Here is a 19,370-nt window from a genome sequence, read left to right as displayed (position 1 = left end):
GTGCTTCTTGTGGGGGAATATACCGTTCTTTGCCTACTTTACACTGACCACACTTGGCTGACCCATGGCCACATCCTACGATGTGAGGATCCACCCCATTGTCAGTGTGGTACCTGTGTGATGATGGCTCACCTATTACTGGATTACCCCAATTTGACTCCCTAATGATGGAAACTTAAACTTGCTGATACACTGCCTCTGTACTAACAGAGAACGCCAAAGCGCTTGATCTGATTTTACTCTTATCTCATTGCATAATGTGATGTGAATGTCTGGCTGCTTTCTGGGTTGGGCAGCTCACCCTCTTTATCCTCTCTCACTTCTATTTGCTTCTGTCTCTTGGTTTTATCAATTCTTGGTTACAATCAGGTTCATCTGGATTTGTCATCTACGTCTTTCCTCTATGGAGACTCTTCCAGCATGATGCATATAGGATGGTGGGACTAATGACCTCATTGTGTGGTCCCTTTAATCCCATCAATCCAATCCAATCCAACAACCAATCAGGCAATAAGCTTGACCAAACCTACTGTACTGTTCGTTATTGTCATATACTCGGTACCACAGTCAGTTGCGGATAACAGTTTAGGTCAGTAATATAACAGTGTGATTCATTTTCCATGTTTGTATTGTATTTCTGTCTGGCATGATTATTTTATGAGACAATGTCTGAAACTAGATGCTGAAGCGTCTATGAAATTCATAAAAAACATTACCATTCTACTAAGCAGATGCAATACTGCTTGAAACTACATAGCCCATTAAAATTGTGTGCCAGACTGAGGCTTGATCTTGGGACCTTTGCGTTTTGCGGGAGAGTGCTCTGCTGACTGAGCTACCCAAGTATGACTCACAACCGACCCTCACAGCTTTACTTCCGCCAGTACCCCACTTCCTACGTTTCAACTTCACAGAAACTCTCCTGCAGTCCTTGCAAGACTAGCACTCCTGAAAGAAAGGATGTTGTGGAGACATGGCTTAGCCACAGCTTGGGGATGTTTCCAGAATGAAATTTTTCACTCTGCAATGGAGTGTACACTTATATGAAACTTCCTGCCAAGGGTCCCGAGTTAGTTTCAGTCCAGCACACAGTTTTAATTTGCCAGGAAGTTTCATATTGGTGCACACTCTGAATCTGAGTGAAAATCTCATTCTGGGCCAACACTGCTCATTAACAGGTAGCGTGTGAACATGTCCAGAATTAAAGTGCACAGTTGTTGTTGCCGGAACTGTATGGTGTGTCCTGTCCAAGTCAAAGTCTTCACATTTGGTCTTCCATACTCAACTGTCAGTTATTCTGATTGAGGTATAGACTCTGTTCTGTTGGAGGTGGTATGCGCTTAGCATCATCTGAAATTTTTTCTGACTTACCCAGCCAGTAGTAGGGGGCCTACAATTTCGTGTGGACTCTAAATCGTGGAGGACCTTGGAATTTTTTATGTTAAGAAACACTGCCAGTGGGGAAAAGGCGATAAGTGATAGACAAGAATCCTAGGACTAACCATCCATTGAACCCCAGAGCTTTGAACTTACCAGTAAGTCACAATTGTTGTGCAAGATCATTTCTAAAAGAATTTGTTGATGTCTGAATTTTTGTACGAATTCAAGTATAGTCATGTGAGAAGAGTCCTCATGAGAAAATGTTCCTATTTGGATCCCATAGCCAACAGTGACCAAATCCTGTTTAAATCATTGGAATGGAGACAATTTAACTACTCCAGTGTAGATGTTGAAACTCACAATATTGGGTTAGATACTACAGTTGTTTTCATTTGGAAATTGCATTGGTTCTGGTCCATGCTACATCCTTATAAGATAGGATCATTTCAGAGTTTTGAGAAATCTAAGAAGTGGAGCGGAGAAACAGGTAACTCTTTTATATTAAGATCTGTTTCAGTGATATTTCCCAAGAATGTTTGTGTTGACTTTATGCACCAAGATAGAATATTCTATATTGTAGACAATTTTTTTCTATATCTGAAAACATGCTCCAATCAGGTTGTATAAAGAATTCATTATATTGAAGTTGGGCTAATCTGCATACTGTTTTTATTATTCTTATGTTTATAGTGTTCTACACTTATAGTGCAGGAGGAGGAAGAATGTTGATAATCTGTAGGGAATGCTATAGATGTCATTAAATAAGACTTGATTTTTACTTTTGCTGAATGAGTTACCATTAGCGGGACAGCTATTGCCCTAAACAATGGTACTTTTGTTATTATGTGAATAGCCCTCTGCTCAGTGTGTGTGTTACACTTAAAAGCCATTGGACTTATGTGAAAGCTATACCCATAATCCACCACTGTGTAATATTTTATTAATTAGCCCAGATTACTGTTTATCTTGGCAAAAACACACACACACACACACACACACACACACACACACACACACACACGGGAGGGGGGGGGGGGGAGAGAGAGAGTGAGTCAATGAAACACTCAAGAATATGTTGTCATTGTAATATAGTTTTGCAACTCCATGCTGAGGTCCATTTAAAATTACTTGATAGTTGACATCTGTCACGTGCCGCTACAGTGTTACCATGTCGGCCACTGCTTGCCACTCAGTTATAGGGAACACACAAACATTGCTAGTCAGTTCACAAATGCTGTTAATGCGTTACTGGAGCAATGTGGGAAGTGGCCACCACAAGGTATGTCAGAAATGCAAGACATGCTCTGTCAACAGCTGATTTTTAAGTGACCAGTGACTGAACTGTGGCAAAAGATGCATTTTGTATCTCTACGAGCAAACCAAAGACAGAAAAGTTCAGGTTTGGCACGAAAAGCAAACTAATTTCTTGCTATCATTGGTTATCTGAAACTATCCTCTCACAGGCTACATGAGCTCCCGTGTTACCAACCAAAGTGCAATCTTTGTTGGCACTTGATTACAGACAATACAGGCATATCCAGACAAAAAAAGGGTTACTGGTAGATGTATAAGAGCAAGTAAAGTTGATAAGATGATGAAAATGATGCAACAAGCCAGTTAATTGAATAAAAATGATAGTCAAACTCTTTTAATTATATTCAGAAATAAAAAAGTCCAATGTATAAGAGGAGGTTCGAAACTATGACCTTCAGTACAGTAGATTATTATGCATACCATTGTGCTAAAGTATAACATTGATGCAACTTGTTTCATCTTTGACTGCAATCATTCAGTTGCAATGATGAATTGAAGCTATGAAAAACTCAGCCTCACACAATGTCATGTGAAACTTATTTAATATGAGCTGATCTCTGTGATACTAATAACTGCATATGTTACGCTGAATCGCATCTTGTGCAGAAGTATCCAGTAGTGTTAAGTTAAATGCTGTGTATGGAATGCATATATTTCATTAACATCTTGTGTGTGTGTGTGTGTGTGTGTGTGTGTGTGTGTGTGTGTGTGTGTGTGTGTATGTGTGTGTGTGTGTGTGGGGGGGGGGGGGGGGTTGGTTATCATGTATGATGAAATGTGAAATAAAAGTGCAATACCCATGATTCTGGATGCACACACATCAAGAAAGAGTGTCGGACAAGAAATGCAGGTGAACAGACATATTGTTGTGGCAGTTTGGCAACAGTGAATGGTTCAGGCATGGCGCTGAGTGCTCTGATTGGAGGAAACCAGCTCCAAATGTGAAGTGTCAATTATCAAGTAATTTTAAACAGATTATGTTTACCTACTTGTCAGGAAATAACATTGATCAGTTTTGAAGAGCTCTGTATGTACCATTTTCAAATGGCCAAAGTATTATTAATGATAACAGATAGAATTCTAGGCCCATTGACAACTTGTGAAACTATTTGTTGTTTGATTGCTAACCCACACCAGACTGTGTGGCAGAAAATCTTTCACCAGTTGTTTCTTGGAATTACACTAGACTCTTGCTGAACTGACCCTCAGTAGTCCGGCTTCTCAGTAATCCAGCACACACCCAAAAACATGTGCACAACGAATTATCATTTGCGACAATGCTTAGTTAAACAATGCTTTATATACTGTATTTGAAATTGTAGCTTTCTTTACAGTTCGAAATGGTCTTTTAAAAGGAAACCCGTTATGCTAGACCTCATGCAGAAAGTCGAAATTTTAGGTAAGTTAAATAGAGTTCTTTGCAGAAAGCCATTGCTTCTGAGTTCAATGTTGGACGAGCAACTATTTATGACATCAAAAAGAAGGATGATGATATTAGACAGTACTCAAGACAAATGGATTGTGAGTTGGGAAAACGGAAGGTTATGTTAAGGAGTGAGAATGAAGAACTGGACGTAGCTGTTTATAGTTGGTTCATGCGACAGCGCAGTAAAGGAATTCCAGTCAGTGGCTCGATTATAAAGGAAAAAGCAGCTGCATTTAACAAACAACTTGGCGGTAGTAACGTGTTTGCAGGGAGTGAAGGATGGCTATCAAATTGGAGAAAACAACATGGCATTCGGCAGCTGACAGTCACCGGGAAAGTCACTCAGCTAATGATAAGGATGCTGACGAGTTTGTAAGCAAGATACGGAAGATAATAGAGGAAGAAGATTTAACTGCTGTTGCCTTGTATAATGCTGATGAAACAGGACTCTTTTACAAGATGCTTCCTTCAAAAACATTAGCTGCCAAGAACGAGAAGGGAGCTCATGGTTACAAGCAACAGAAACAGCGCGCAACATTAATGGCGTGTTGTAATGCAAATGGGAGTCATAAACTACCGCCTATGTTGATTGGAAAATCCAAACATCCACGTTGTTTTCAGCACACTGACATAAATACTCTATCAGTGCAGTATTGCGCTCATAAGAAAGTATCGATGGACAGACAAACATTCTCTCGGTGGTTCCATGAAACGTTTGTACCAGCAGTGGGAAAAGAGCTAAAAAGAAAAAGCTTCCACTGAAAGCTATCCTTATAACTGACAATGCTCCCAGTCATCTTTCAGATGTTTTTCTAAAGTCCAATGGTATACAAGTACTCGTTCTCCCACCCAGTGTGACAGCCCTAATTCAGCCCATGGACTAGGGAATTTCGGAATCAATTAATCGTCATTATCAGCATTCACTTCTCGTCTCCTTGCTGAACGAAAGTGAAAATGACTATCGAGACTATGCTAAAGGCGTGGAAAGCAAGTAACATACGTGATGTTGTTTTCCAAGCAGCCAAAGCATTGGATAGAATGGAGAGGGCTACCATAATGAAGGGCTGGAGAAAATTGTTGCCATTCTCTGATCCAGTAGTGAGTGACAGCAATGAGCCAGTCAATTCGGAATTATCAATTACTTTGTATACTGATATGTTCTACAACCTTCCAGGAGAAGAAGAAATTGATGATGAAGGTGCTACTAAGTGGCTGAATGAGGAAAACTGCGATATGGACCAAACTTTAACAGATGAAGAAATAATCAAATGTGTGCGAGAAAGTAATGATGTAAGTGATGAAGAGGACACAGGTGGCGAGAGCATGATTTCTCACACTGCTGGTGCTGAATCTGCCGAGGTCTTCCTGGAGAACATTATGCAACCACCAGATACATGCAGTACCAATGTAATGCTTGTAAAGCGGTTGCATGATAAAGCATGCCACCGTCGCATATCATCATTGCGACAGTTTAAAAATTAGGGACATGTTTCATAGTGAGTGATATGAGTGTAGAATTGCATACAGTATACGCTCAAGCACTGAGTTTACCTTGGAAATTAATGTATTTTTGAATTTAATAAAGTATATCCTCTGTTTTAAAATTGTATCCTTCGATGTAAGAAAGTACAGTACACTACATCCCCATTGAAACTTCCTGGCAGATTAAAATTGTGTGCCCGACCAAGACTCGAACTCGGGACCTTTGCCTTTTGCGCGCAAGTGCTCTACCAACTGAGCTACCGAAGCACGACTCACGCCCGGTACTCACAGCTTTACTTCTGCCAGTACCTCGTCTCCTACCTTCCAAACTTTACAGAAGCTCTCCTGCGAACCATGCAGAACTAGCACTCCTGAAAGAAAGGATATTGCGGAGACATGGCTTAGCCACAGCCTGGGGGAATCTCATTCTGGGAACATCCTCCAGGCTGTGGCTAAGCCACATCTCCGCAATATCCTTTCTTTCAGGAGTGCTAGTTCTGCATGGTTCGCAGGAGAACTTCTGTAAAGTTTGGAAGGTAGGAGACGAGGTACTGGCAGAAGTAAAGCTGTGAGTACCGGGCGTGAGTCGTGCTTCGGTAGCTCAGTTGGTAGAGCACTTGCCCGCGAAAGGCAAAGGTCCCGAGTTCGAGTCTCGGTCGGGCACACAGTTTTAATCTGCCAGGAAGTTTCATATCAGCGCACACTCCGCTGTAGAGTGAAAATCTCATTCTGGATACATCCCCATTGTTTTCAAAACAAATAAAAAACAGAATAAATGAATAAAATAAATTTCAGACACTCAATAATCCAGCATTTCCGCTAATCCAGATCCCATATGTGCCAGGAATGGCCAGATTAGCCAGAATCTAGTGTACTTATTTGTGCTACCGTTAGATTTCAATTTTGTCGTAATGTTGTATGTTACAGATTTATGGTGTTTCTGAAATGGAGAAAATTGTCCTAAACATGCAGCCACCTTCCACTTTGGCAAAACTGCATCAATCTCCTCAAACCATGTGAGTATTTTAATGCGTGTTTATTGAGCTTTTAAGGACATCAGCATTTAATGTGGAGGTGGTTATGTAACCTCCTCCCCTTCCCCTCTCTACTCATAGGCATGGTTAATCTTAAAATTCTTACATTTCAGTCCTTTTCTAAGTAATCTATTACCATGTTTGTGTCGAGTGAGTTGCTCCTCACTGAATCATGTTTCGAGTTCTGATAAATAAATGATAATATAATGATTTTTCAGGCACAATGAAATATTAGGTAACTAGTCTTAAAATTAAAATTTCAAGTGTTCTCTTCCGTGTTAACATTGCAGCACTGTAGAGCTGAGTAATGGTTGTTGGAAGTTCTTTAGTTTTTCTTCTTGTTGTAATTGACTGTATTGGTTTAACCCAGACCATTGAAATGTATATTACTGAAAAGTGTTTTCTTTATGATGTGTTATTTGGACACGATATTGTGACAGTCGGCCATGGCAGAAACAAATTCGAACTTGAATGACTTGACGGGAGAAAGCTGAGGGTAGCAACAAGCGTTGCCTCTCTCTCAAGAGGGCTGATAGTGTATGACCATGTTCTGTGCTCCTGCAAAAGCAGAACTGACGTATTGCTTACAGAGATTGTCAATTCCTTGTGGTGTCATGAGGGTTGTATTTGTACCCCATCGTGGACATTTCAAAATAAGAAAACAACAAGAAGTGCACAACACACAGTGGAATGCATACAAGGCTGGTTTAATAGTCTGATAAAACAGAAAAGGGAAAAAAAAAAAAATGTTTCTTTTGTAAACAACTCGCCTTATTTGTCAACAGTGTCTCCTATTAGGGTTATGCACTTGGTCATGTGATCCTCCACCCTTTCACACAGTTGGAAAAATAGGTTCTGTCAGACTCAGCAAAATACTCATTGACTGCAGTTACCACTTCCTCATTCGATGAAAAATTCTTCCCAGCAAGCCAAAGGTTCAAGTAAGGGAACAGGAAAAAGTAACTAGGAGCTAAGTCTAGTAAATAGAGGAGATGAGGAACCAGTTCAATGCCTTGTTCATGAACTTTTGCCATTGTATTTGCTGATGTGTGGGATGGTGCGTCATCCTGGTGAAAGAGCACTTTTTTGCATGCCAGCCTTGGTCTTTTTTCAGTCAATGCAAGTTTCAAACAAACCAGCAATGAAGCATAATGGTGTCCACTTATGTTTCTGCCTTTTTCCATGTAAACTATGAGAATTATTCCTTGGGAATACCCCCCTCCCCCCCCCCCCCCCCCCCCAAAAAAAAGGGCCTTCAACCACCTGAGAAAATTCTCTTTACCTTCTTTGGTGTACTTTCATCAGTCTTTGTCCATTGTTTTGACTGCCATTTTGACTCTGATGTGTAGTAATGGATCTACATTTCATCTACAATCACAAATTGGCACAAAAAGTCTTGCGGGTTGTGATTAAGCATTGCCAGACATTGTGTTGAAATATTTTACCAGATCTGCTTTTGGTTGGCTGTGGCCAACTGTGGCACTCACCTTGCATGTACCTTTGTAATAGCCAATTTCCATGCAGAGATTATGCACTTGCTCAGTTGAGGTGCCTGCAGTCTCACAAATTTTTATTTGGTAGTTTTAATTACTGTATTTGTCGATGGTTCCCTGTGTGGTGACCTTAACTGTGCTCATTGTGATCACCCATTGCCTGTTTGCCATTTCCTGTCCAAACGCTCTTTCTTTTCTTCTTCTTCTTCTTCTTCTTCTTCTTTTTTTTTTTTTTTTTTAACCACTTACATTCTAATGTATGTTTTCCATCTGAGTTATTGGCCGTTTTAGTGAATGATGCACAGGCTGTCAACTGCATTTTATTTGTTATCTGTTTTAGCAATATGGCGGAGAACATTTAATCTTTAGTTAAGGACCTCTGCCATCTTTACAGCATATTTTGTGGACCTTTCTCAAAGAGGAAGTCCTTATTTTTAGCTGTCTTTCCTTCCATTGAGTGGACTTAATGTGTAGTCGCTTTTTCACTTTTAACTCCTTTTCTGTTGTGGTGTTCTAAGGTTCTGACATGGGCACAAATGACCTTAGTAGTTTTTGTGCCACAAAACAAAACAAAACTCAACTGGCCAGGCGAAGTGCTCTTAGTCTTCGTTCCTTGTCCGAACACTTTTAAAACCACTAATCCAAAAGTAAATGGTCTTCAGTGATGGTGCAGGGGTCGTGTGAACTTCACCCAATTCTTTTTTAATTTGTGCGGCAGTCCAACTCTTTAAATGAAAATGTTTAACAACAGTATCAAACTCTGTTTCATCCATTTTCAACCGTAGTAGACCGACTGACCAGTTCAGACGGCTATAGGAAATTAACAGTACACCATACATTGTTGAAATTCCTTGTATGATCCTTGGAATAATAAAGCTTACCAACCATGAAGGTGCAATGAGAATGTTCCATTCTTTCATGGAAATTTACTAGTGTTATCAAACCACCCTTGTAAAGCATTCACTAAGTGTTTGCTACCCGTTTTCAGTATGTTTCATTTTGATTCAGCATCATGCTAACATAATTTAAGTCTACAATCTGCCTCCATGTTTCTAGCAGAAGTTTCTCGTATTTGTCACTCTTTGCACACCCTTGCTAAACAAAAATATTTTCTTACCTTTCTTAACATTCCTTGTTAGCCTCAAGAGTCAGTGCTCTACTTACCTGCTTGAAATAATTTCATACATTACATTCAAAACAATTCCACATGAATCCTTGACTCTGGTACCAGTTTTAATCACACGACTCTTCCATTCTAAAGTGGTGAATTGAAGTCTACCCCCATTACAATAGCATGGTCAGGAAACTGAGTAGTGGTATTCTCAGTGTTTTTTCCTTAGCACTCTGCAACTGTGGATCCTGAGGCATGTGGTCTATGAAAAAACCTTATTACCATAGTTGATCCAACTTTGAGGTTATCTTCAACCCATCGAGAATCTGTTGTAACCTCTTCAGTTATTGAATTTTTTGTGGCTTACAAATCGCCATGACCACTGGTGAACTATCAGTATTGTGGAGCAGTGAGATTGACAAATACGTTTATGTATGCATTCCACAATGTTGTCAGTCACCATAGGTAATTCGCACATCGGTCATTTGTGAAGCATTTTCTGTATGTGAAAATTGTTTGTCAGTGAAATTGTGTTGGTTCCATGTACCGTATTTCAAACAAATCACAGTTAGTAATTCATTCCAAGACCAAGTATCTGTGTCTTGAATTGTTCCACTCTTGTTGTTGTCTTGAGTCTGTATACTGATTTGATGCAGCACACTGTGCTGTTCCACCCTGAACATGCCTCTGTCTCTGCATCACTACAGTGACCTACATCTTTTTGAATCGGCAAACTGTATCAGGTTCAACAGGTCCCAAGAAAAAAAGGTCTGTTCATTTTTCGCAAAATTTCTGACACTACTCTCCATCTTTTAGTTTTTGAATTGTATTAGTTCTGTGGTAGTCCTCTTGCGAAATGTGGGTTATGCTGCAATAACCCATGTGGTCGTTCATTGTCACGTATGTTTTTCAAATGACAAAAGTTTTGAATTGTACAGTTAACTGTTGATATATAATTTATTTATTTATCACTGAGTTGTTATTGTTTAACTCAAACTAGCTATCTTGGTCATCTAGATATGTATACAGGATACTTGAAGTTGAAGACTACATAAAAAGAACCGACCTTTGTCAGTTTTTTCATTTTTGCTATTTCAGCACACTCTTGCAGCTATCCCCAAGATTCACTATTTGTTCTACTCAGACTTGACAGAAATGGCTTGTCTTGAGTTATTGTAGCTCAGAAATGTGATGGTTCTTCAAAAACAGCCATTGTCAAAATAATTTCTGACAAAGACAGCCTTGTCGTGTGACGAGGGCTATTTTTACTATTTTTATGTGAAATTATGTGACAGTACAATTTCAGTGCTCAATGTTGCCTCGGTAGTACTTGTTGGATTACTTCAGTCTGCACTTTGGCAAGTGGTGGTTCAATGTCTGTGATTCTGTAATGAATTCCAAAGACTGTGTCCTGTGGCCTAAAAAGCAGAAAAATCAAGAAAGAAATGAAAATGCGCAAGAGGAGGAGGAGGAGGAGCTGATGGGGTGAGGAACACATAAATAATGCCGGCAGAAATGTTACCACAAAAATTGCTTAATGAAATGATCTCTCTCTCTCTCTCTCTCTCTCTCTCTCTCTCTCTCTCTCTCTCTATATATATATATATATATATATATATATATATATATATATATATATATATATATAAAAACAAAGATGATGTGACTTACCAAATGAAAGTGCTGGCAGGTCGACAGACACACAAACAAACACAAACATACACACAAAATTCAAGCTTTCGCAACAAACTGTTGCCTCATCAGGAAAGAGGGAAGGAGAGGGGAAGACGAAAGGAAGTGGGTTTTAAAGGAGAGGGTAAGGAGTCATTCCAATCCCGGGAGCGGAAAGACTTACCTTAGGGGGAAAAAAGGACAGGTATACACTCGCACACACGCACATATCCATCCACACATACAGACACAAGCAGACATGTCTGCTTGTGTCTGTATGTGTGGATGGATATGTGCGTGTGTGCGAGTGTATACCTGTCCTTTTTTCCCCCTAAGGTAAGTCTTTCCGCTCCCGGGATTGGAATGACTCCTTACCCTCTCCTTTAAAACCCACTTCCTTTCGTCTTCCCCTCTCCTTCCCTCTTTCCTGATGAGGCAACAGTTTGTTGCGAAAGCTTGAATTTTGTGTGTATGTTTGTGTTTGTTTGTGTGTCTGTCGACCTGCCAGCACTTTCATTTGGTAAGTCACATCATCTTTGTTTTTAGATATATATTTCCTACGTGGAATGTTTCCCTCTATTATATATATATATATATATATATATATATATATATATATATATATATATATATATATATATATATATATATATTATTTTTTTTTTTTTTTGCACGGCCAGCACATCTTGACACAGTGTTACACCGTCCGGGTTATCTGGATACTTCCCACCAACACCAACCTATCCGAACTCCGGAGATGGGAACTTGCTCTTTAATTTATCCTCTCTTCCTGTTACCCACCAGCCCTCAATTTGTGTGTATATATATATATATATATATATATATATATATATATATATATATATATATATATATATATATAAAAATATAAAGACGATGTGACTTACCGAACGATAGCGCTGGCAGGTCGATAGACACACAAACACACACACAAAATTCAAGCTTTCGCAACAAACTGTTGCCTCATCAGGAAAGAGGGAAGGAGAGGGAAAAGACGAAAGGATGTGGGTTTTAAGGGAGAGGATAAGGAATCATTCCAATCCCGGGAGCGGAAAGACTTACCTTAGGGGGGAAAAAAGGACGGGTACACACACACACACACACACACACACACACACACATATGCATCCACACATATACAGACACAAGCAGACATATTTAAAGACAAAGAGTTTGGGCAGAGATGTCAGTCGAGGCGGAAGTGAAGAGGCAAAGATGATGTTGAATGACAGGTGAGGTATGAGTGGCGGCAACATGAAATTAGCGGAGATTGAGGGCTGGTGGGTAACGGGAAGAGAAGATAAATTGAAGAGCAAGTTCCCATCTCCAGAGTTTGGATAGGTTGGTGTTGGTGGGAAGTATCCAGATAACCCGGACGGTGTAACACTGTGCCAAGATGTGCTGGCCATGCACCAAGGCATGTTTAGTCACAAGGTGATCCTCATTACCAACAAACACTGTCTGCCTGTGTCCATTCATGCGAATGGACAGTTTGTTGCTGGTCGTTCCCACATAGAATGCATCACAGTGTAGGCAGGTCAGTTGGTAAATCACGTGGGTGCTTTCACATGTGGCTCTGCCTTTGATCGTGTACACCTTCCGGGTTACAGGACTGGAGTAGGTGGTGGTGGGAGGGTGCATGGGACAGGTTTTACACCGGGGGCGGTTATAAGGATAGGAGCCAGAGGGTAGGGAAGGTGGTTTGGGGATTTCATAGGGATGCACTAACAGGCTACGAAGGTTAGGTGGATGGTGGAAAAACACTCTTGGTGGAGTGGGGAGGATTTCATGAAGGATGGATCCCATTTCAGGGCAGGATTTGAGGAAGTTGTATCCCTGCTGGAGAGCCACATTCAGAGTCTGGTCCAGTCCCGGAAAGTATCCTGTCACAAGTAGGGCACTTTTGTGGATTTTCTGTGGGGGATTCTGGGTTCGAGGGGATGAGGAAGTGGCTCTGGTTATTACCAGGTCGGGAGGGTAGTTGCGAGATGCGAAAGCTGTTGTCAGGTTGTTGGTGTAATGGTTCAGGGATTCCGGACTGGAGCAGATTCGTTTGCCACGAAGACCTAGGCTGTAGGGAAGGGACCGTTTGATGTGGAATGGGTGGCAACTGTCATAATGGAGGTACTGTTGCTTGTTGGTGGGTATGATGTGGACGGACGTGTGAAGCTGGCCATTGGACAGGTGGAGGTCAACGTCAAGGAAAGTGGCATGGGATTTGGAGTAGGACCAGGTGAATCTGATGAAACCAAAGGAGTTGAGGTTGGAGAGGAAATTCTGAAGTTCTTCTTCACTGTGAGTCCAGATCATGAAGATGTCATCAATAAATCTGTACCAAACTTTGGGTTGGCAGGCCTGGGTAACCAAGAAGGCTTCCTCTAAGCGACCCATGAATAGGTTGGCGTACGAGGGGGCCATCCTGGTACCCCTGGCTGTTCCCTTTAATTGTTGGTATGTCTGGTCTTCAAAAGTGAAGAAGTTGTGGGTCAGGATGAAGCTGGCTAAGGTGATGAGGAAAGAGGTTTTAGTTAGGGTGGCAGGTGATCGGCATGAAAGGAAATGCTCCATCGCAGCGAGGCCCTGGACGTGCGGAATATTTGTGTATAAGGAAGTGGCATCAATGGTTACAAGGATGGTTTCCGGGGGTAACAGATTGGGTAAGGATTCCAGGCGTTCGAGAAAGTGGTTGGTGTCTTTGATGAAGGATGGGAGACTGCATGTAATGGGTTGAAGGTGTTGATCTACGTAGGCAGAGATACGTTCTGTGGGGGCTTGGTAACCAGCTACAATGGAGCGGCCGGGATGATTGGGTTTGTGGATTTTAGGAAGAAGGTAGAAGGTAGGGGTGCGGTGTGTCGGTGGGGTCTGGAGGTTGATGGAGTCAGGTGAAAGGTTTTGCAGGGGGCCTAAGGTTCTAAGGATTCCGTGAAGCTCTGCCTGGACATCGGGAATGGGGTTACCTTGGCAAACTTTGTATGTGGTGTTGTCTGAAAGCTGACGCAGGCCCTCAGCCACATACTCCCGACCATCAAGTACCACGGTCGTGGAACCCTTGTCCGCCGGAAGAATGATGATGGATCGGTCAGCCTTCAGATCACGGATAGCCTGGGCTTCAGCAGTGGTGATGTTGGGAGTAGGATTAAGGTTTTTAAAGAAGGATTGAGATGCAAGGCTGGAAGTCAGAAATTCCTGGAAGGTTTGGAGAGGGTGATTTGAGGAAGAGGAGGTGGGTCCCGCTGCGACGGAGGATGGAACTGTTCCAGGCAGGGTTCAATTTGGATGGTGTCTTGGGGAGTTGGATCATTAGGAGTAGGATTAGGATAATTTTTCTTCGTGGCAAAGTGATATTTCCAGCAGATAGTACGAGTGTAGGACTGTGCACATCGTTGTCTACCAACCCAAGTCCAACATAGCCCAGCTGCTACCCACACCTTCTCGCCTTTTTTCACACCAGATCTCCAGTTACTTTCCAGTTCACCTTTATCTCTCCCCATATATTTTTATTTTCATTTTCATTTCAGCCTCATGTTACACTTTCCACCTTCTAATACCATGTAACCCTCACAACACCTTCACAACGACCCCATTAAGTTTTATTTACATTCCCTCCGCAAACATGCCTTCGCCCTAGCCAGATTACAGTCCCATATTTTATTTTCTCAGGCTTGTCTGACATTTGGCATCACCCCCAAAGGCCTCACGCTTAAAGTTCCCATCTCTGGCTGCAACCCTTCTTTCCATCAGTCCCTATACCAGTTCCAAACCAAACAATCCATTGCCCTCACCCACCTAATCCTTCACCTACACATCCACTCAGCCAATCAACACGCCCATCAACTCCTATCCTTTATAAAAATCCTCAATCTTTCCTCTCCCACATCCACACCTGTTGTTCAGAGCATCCTCCTACAGGCCAACTGCAAATTAGAACAGCATGCCACCCTCCACCTTAAAAAACTATCCAATCTCCTGGTTTCCCACCTCCGGAAAGGCAACTCACTCACCCTTCACAACCTTTCCAGCAAACCTCAACCTCCTCTCATTGCACACAAACCCAGTCTCTCCCATCTACTCAATCTCCCACTTCCAGCTCCACTCCCTCCAAAACCTCAAAATTCCAATCAACGCAATCTGGAACCACAACACCCCAATTCAGTAGTTAACCTTTCCTCCAAACCTCTCTCCCAATCTGAAACCTCTGTCCTATCCAAAGGCCTCACCTTCAGCCCCACTCCCAGATTTAACCAAACAGCCCTCGTCAAAGATTTACTGTCCTACACCCGTACTCTCTGCTGGAAATATCACTTTGCCACGAAGAAAAATGATCCTAATCCTACTCCTAATGATCCAACTCCCCAAGACACTATCCAAATTGAACCATGCCTGGAACAGTTCCGTCCTCCGTCACAGCGGGACCCACCTCCTCTTCCTCAAAATCACCCTCTCCTAACCTTCCAGGAATTTCTGACTTCCAGCCTTGCCTCTCAATCCTTCTTAAAAAACCTTAATCCTACTCCCAACATCACCACTGCTGAAGCCCAGGCTATCCGTGATCTGAAGGCTGACCGATCCATCGTCATTCTTCCGGCGGACAAGGGTTCCACAACTGTGGTACTTGATCGTCGGGAGTATGTGGCTGAGGGACTGCGTCAGCTTTCAGACAACACTACTTACAAAGTTTGCCAAGGCAATCCCATTCCTGATGTCCAGGCGGAGCTTCAAGGAATCCTCAGAACCTTAGGCCCCCTACAAAACCTTTCACCCGACTCCATCAACCTCCTGACCCCACCAACACCCCGCACCCCTACCTTCTACCTTCTTCCCAAAATTCACAAACCCAATCATCCCGGCCGTCCCATTGTAGCTGGTTACCAAGCCCCCACCGAACGCATCTCTGCCTACGTAGATCAACACCTTCAACCCATTACATGCAGTCTCCCATCCTTCATCAAAGACACCAACCACTTTCTCAAACGCCTGGAATCCCTACCCAGTCTGTTACCCGCAGAAACCATCCTTGTAACCATTGATGCCACTTCCTTATACACAAATATTCCGCATGTCCAGGGCCTCGCTGCGATGGAGCACTTCCTTTCACGCCGATCACCTGCCGCCCTACCTAAAACCTCTTTCCTCATTACCTTAGCCAGCTTCATCCTGACCCACAACTTCTTCACTTTTGAAGGCCAGACATACCAACAATTAAAGGGAACAGCCATGGGTACCAGGATGGCCCCCTCGTATGCCAACCTATTCATGGGTCGCTTAGAGGAAGCCTTCCTGGTTACCCAGGCCTGCCAACCCGAAGTTTGGTACAGATTTATTGATGACATTTTCGTGATCTGGACTCACAGTGAAGAAGAACTCCAGAATTTCCTCTCCAACCTTAACTCCTTTGGTTCCATCAGATTCACCTGGTCCTACTCCAAATCCCATGCCACTTTCCTTGACGTTGACCTCCACCTGTCCAATGGCCAGCTTCACACGTCCGTCCACATTAAACCCACCAACAAGCAACAGTACCTCCATTATGACAGCTGCCACCCATTCCATATCAAACGGTCCCTTCCCTACAGCCTAGGTCTTCGTGGCAAACGAATCTGCTCCAGTCCGGAATCCTTGAACCATTACACCAACAACCTGAAAACAGCTTTTGCATCCCGTAACTACCCTCCCGACCTGGTACAGAAGCAAATAACCAGAGCCACATCCTCATCTCCTCAAACCCGGAACCTTCCACAGAAGAACCCCAAAAGTGCCCCACTTGTGACAGGATACTTTCCGGGACTGGATCAGATTCTGAATGTGGCTCTCCAGCAGGGATACGACTTCCTCAAATCCTGCCCTGAAATGAGATCCATCCTTCATGAAATCCTCCCCACTCCACCAAGAGTGTCTTGCCGCCGTCCACCTAACCTTCGCAACCTCTTAGTTCATCCCTATGAAATCCCCAAACCACCTTCCCTACCCTCTGGCTCCTACCCCTGTAACCGCCCCCGGTGTAAAACCTGTCCCATGCACCCTCCCACCACCACCTATTCCAGTCCTGTAACCCGGAAGGTGTACACGATCAAAGGCAGAGCCACGTGTGAAAGCACCCACGTGATTTACCAACTGACCTGCCTACACTGTGAAGCGTTCTATGTGGGAATGACCAGCAACAAACTGTCCATTCGCATGAATGGACACAGGCAGACAGTGTTTGTTGGTAATGAGGATCACCCTGTGGCTAAACATGCCTTGGTGCACGGCCAGCACATCTTGGCACAGTGTTACACTGTCCGGGTTATCTGGATACTTCCCACTAACACCAACCTGTCAGAACTCCGGAGATGGGAACTTGCCCTTCAGCATATCCTTTCTTCTCGCCATCCGCCAGGCCTCAATCTCCGCTAATTTCTAATTTCAATTTGCCGCCGTTCATACCTCACCTGTCTTTCAACTTCATCTTTGCCTCTGTACATCCGCCCCGACTGACATCTCTGCCCAAACTCTTTGCCTTTACAAATGTCTGCTTGTGTCTGTGTATGTGTGGATGGATATGTGTGTGTGTGCGAGTGTATACCTGTCCTTTTTTCCCCCTAGGGTGAGTCTTTCCGCTCCCGGGATTGGAGTGACTCCTTGCCCTCTCCCTTGAAACCCATATCCTTTTGTCTTTCCTTCTCCTTCCCTCTTTCCTGACGAGGCAACCATTGGTTGCGAAAGCTAGAATTTTGTGTGTGTGTGTTTGTGTTTGTTTGTGTGTCTATCGACCTGCCAGCGCTTTTATTTGGTAAGTTTCATCATCTTTCTTTTTAGATATATTTTTCCCACGTGGAATGTTTCCCTCTATTATATATATATATATATATATATATATATATATATATATATAATAGAAGGAAACATTCCACGTGGGAAAAATTATATATAAAAACAAAGATGAGGTGACTTACCGAACAAAAGCGCTGGCGGGTCGATGGACGCACGGACAAACACAAACATACACACAAAATTCAAGCTTTCGCAACAAACTGTTGCCTCATCAGGAAAGAGGGAGGGAGAGGGGAGGACGAAGGGAGGTGGGTTTTGGGGGAGAGGGTGGGGAGTCGTTCCAGTCCCGGGAGCGGAGGGACTTGCCTTGGGGGGAAAGAGGCACAGGTATGCGCTCGCACACACGCACATATCCATCCCCCTAAGGTAAGTCTTTCCGCTCCCGGGATTGGAATGACTCCTTACCCTCTCCCTTAAAATCCACTTCCTTTCGTCTTCCCCTCTCCTTCCCTCTTTCCTGATGAGGCAACAGTTTGTTGCGAAAGCTTGAATTTTGTGTGTATGTTTGTGTGTCTATCGACCTGCCAGCGCTTTTGTTTGGTAAGTTTCATCATCTTTCTTTTTAGATATATTTTTCCCACGTGGAATGTTTCCCTCTATTTATATATATATATATATATATATATATATATATAAAAATAAATACAAAGATGTCTGCTTGTGTCTGTATGTGTGGATGGATATGTGCGTGTGTGCCAGTGTATACCTGTCCTTTTTTCCTTTTTTCCCCCTAAGGTAAGTCTTTCCGCTCCCGGGATTGGAATGACTCCTTACCCTCTCCTTTTAAACCCACTTCCTTTCGTCTTCCCCTCTCCTTCCCTCTTTCCTGATGAGGCAACAATTTGTTGCGAAAGCTTGAATTTTGTGTGTATGTTTGTGTTTGTTTGTGTGTCTATCGACCTGCCAGCGTTTTTTTTCGGTAAGTCACCTCATCTTTGTATTTATATATAATTTTTCCCACGTGGAATGTTTCCTTCCATTATATATATATATATATATATATATATATATATATATATATATATATATATATATATATATATATATATATATATATATATATATATAACAAAGATGATGTGACTTACCAAATGAAAGTGCTGGCAGGTCGACAGACACACAAACAAACACAAACATACACGCAAAATTCAAGCTTTCGCAACAAACTGTTGCCTCATCAGGAAAGAGGGAAGGAGAGGGAAAGACGAAAGGATGTGGGTTTCAAGTGAGAGGGTAAGGAGTCATTCCAATCCCGGGAGCGGAAAGACTTACCTTAGGGGCGAAAAAAGGAAAAAAGGACGGGTATACACTCGCGCGCGCGCGCGCGCGCGCACACACACACACACACACACACACACACACATCCATCCACACACATCCATCCACACATATCCATCCTCACATATCCATCCACACATATACAGACACAAACAGACGTGGAATGTTTCCCTCTATTATAACCATATATATATATATATATATATATATATATATATATATATATATATATATATATATATATATATATATATATATATATATAATGCTTGTGCACAGCCTGAAAATGTTCAACAGAATAACTTACATCTTTTGCATGGGAGGCAATTCTTTTTTGTCCAGTGATC

General features: G+C 42.4%; 1 protein-coding gene across 5 annotated transcripts in view; it reads left to right on the top strand.

Annotated features, from left to right (window-relative positions):
• The window catches only part of LOC124777434 (enhancer of mRNA-decapping protein 4), a 162,380-nt gene that overhangs the window by 13,292 nt on the left and 129,718 nt on the right, over positions 1–19,370 (top strand). For all 5 annotated transcript variants that reach the window (XM_047252839.1, XM_047252834.1, XM_047252835.1 and 2 more), the window contains exon 2: positions 6,530–6,618. In XM_047252839.1, coding sequence (XP_047108795.1) covers positions 6,548–6,618 — 71 coding nt within the window. In that variant the 5' untranslated portion in view covers positions 6,530–6,547. The remainder of the gene's footprint in view (positions 1–6,529; positions 6,619–19,370) is intronic.

The sequence above is a fragment of the Schistocerca piceifrons genome, chromosome 2, assembly GCF_021461385.2.
Source record: "Schistocerca piceifrons isolate TAMUIC-IGC-003096 chromosome 2, iqSchPice1.1, whole genome shotgun sequence".
NCBI lineage: Eukaryota > Metazoa > Arthropoda > Insecta > Orthoptera > Acrididae > Schistocerca > Schistocerca piceifrons.
The sequence above is the reverse complement of the archived record's forward strand: the minus strand, read 5'-3'. Positions and strand labels throughout refer to the sequence as shown.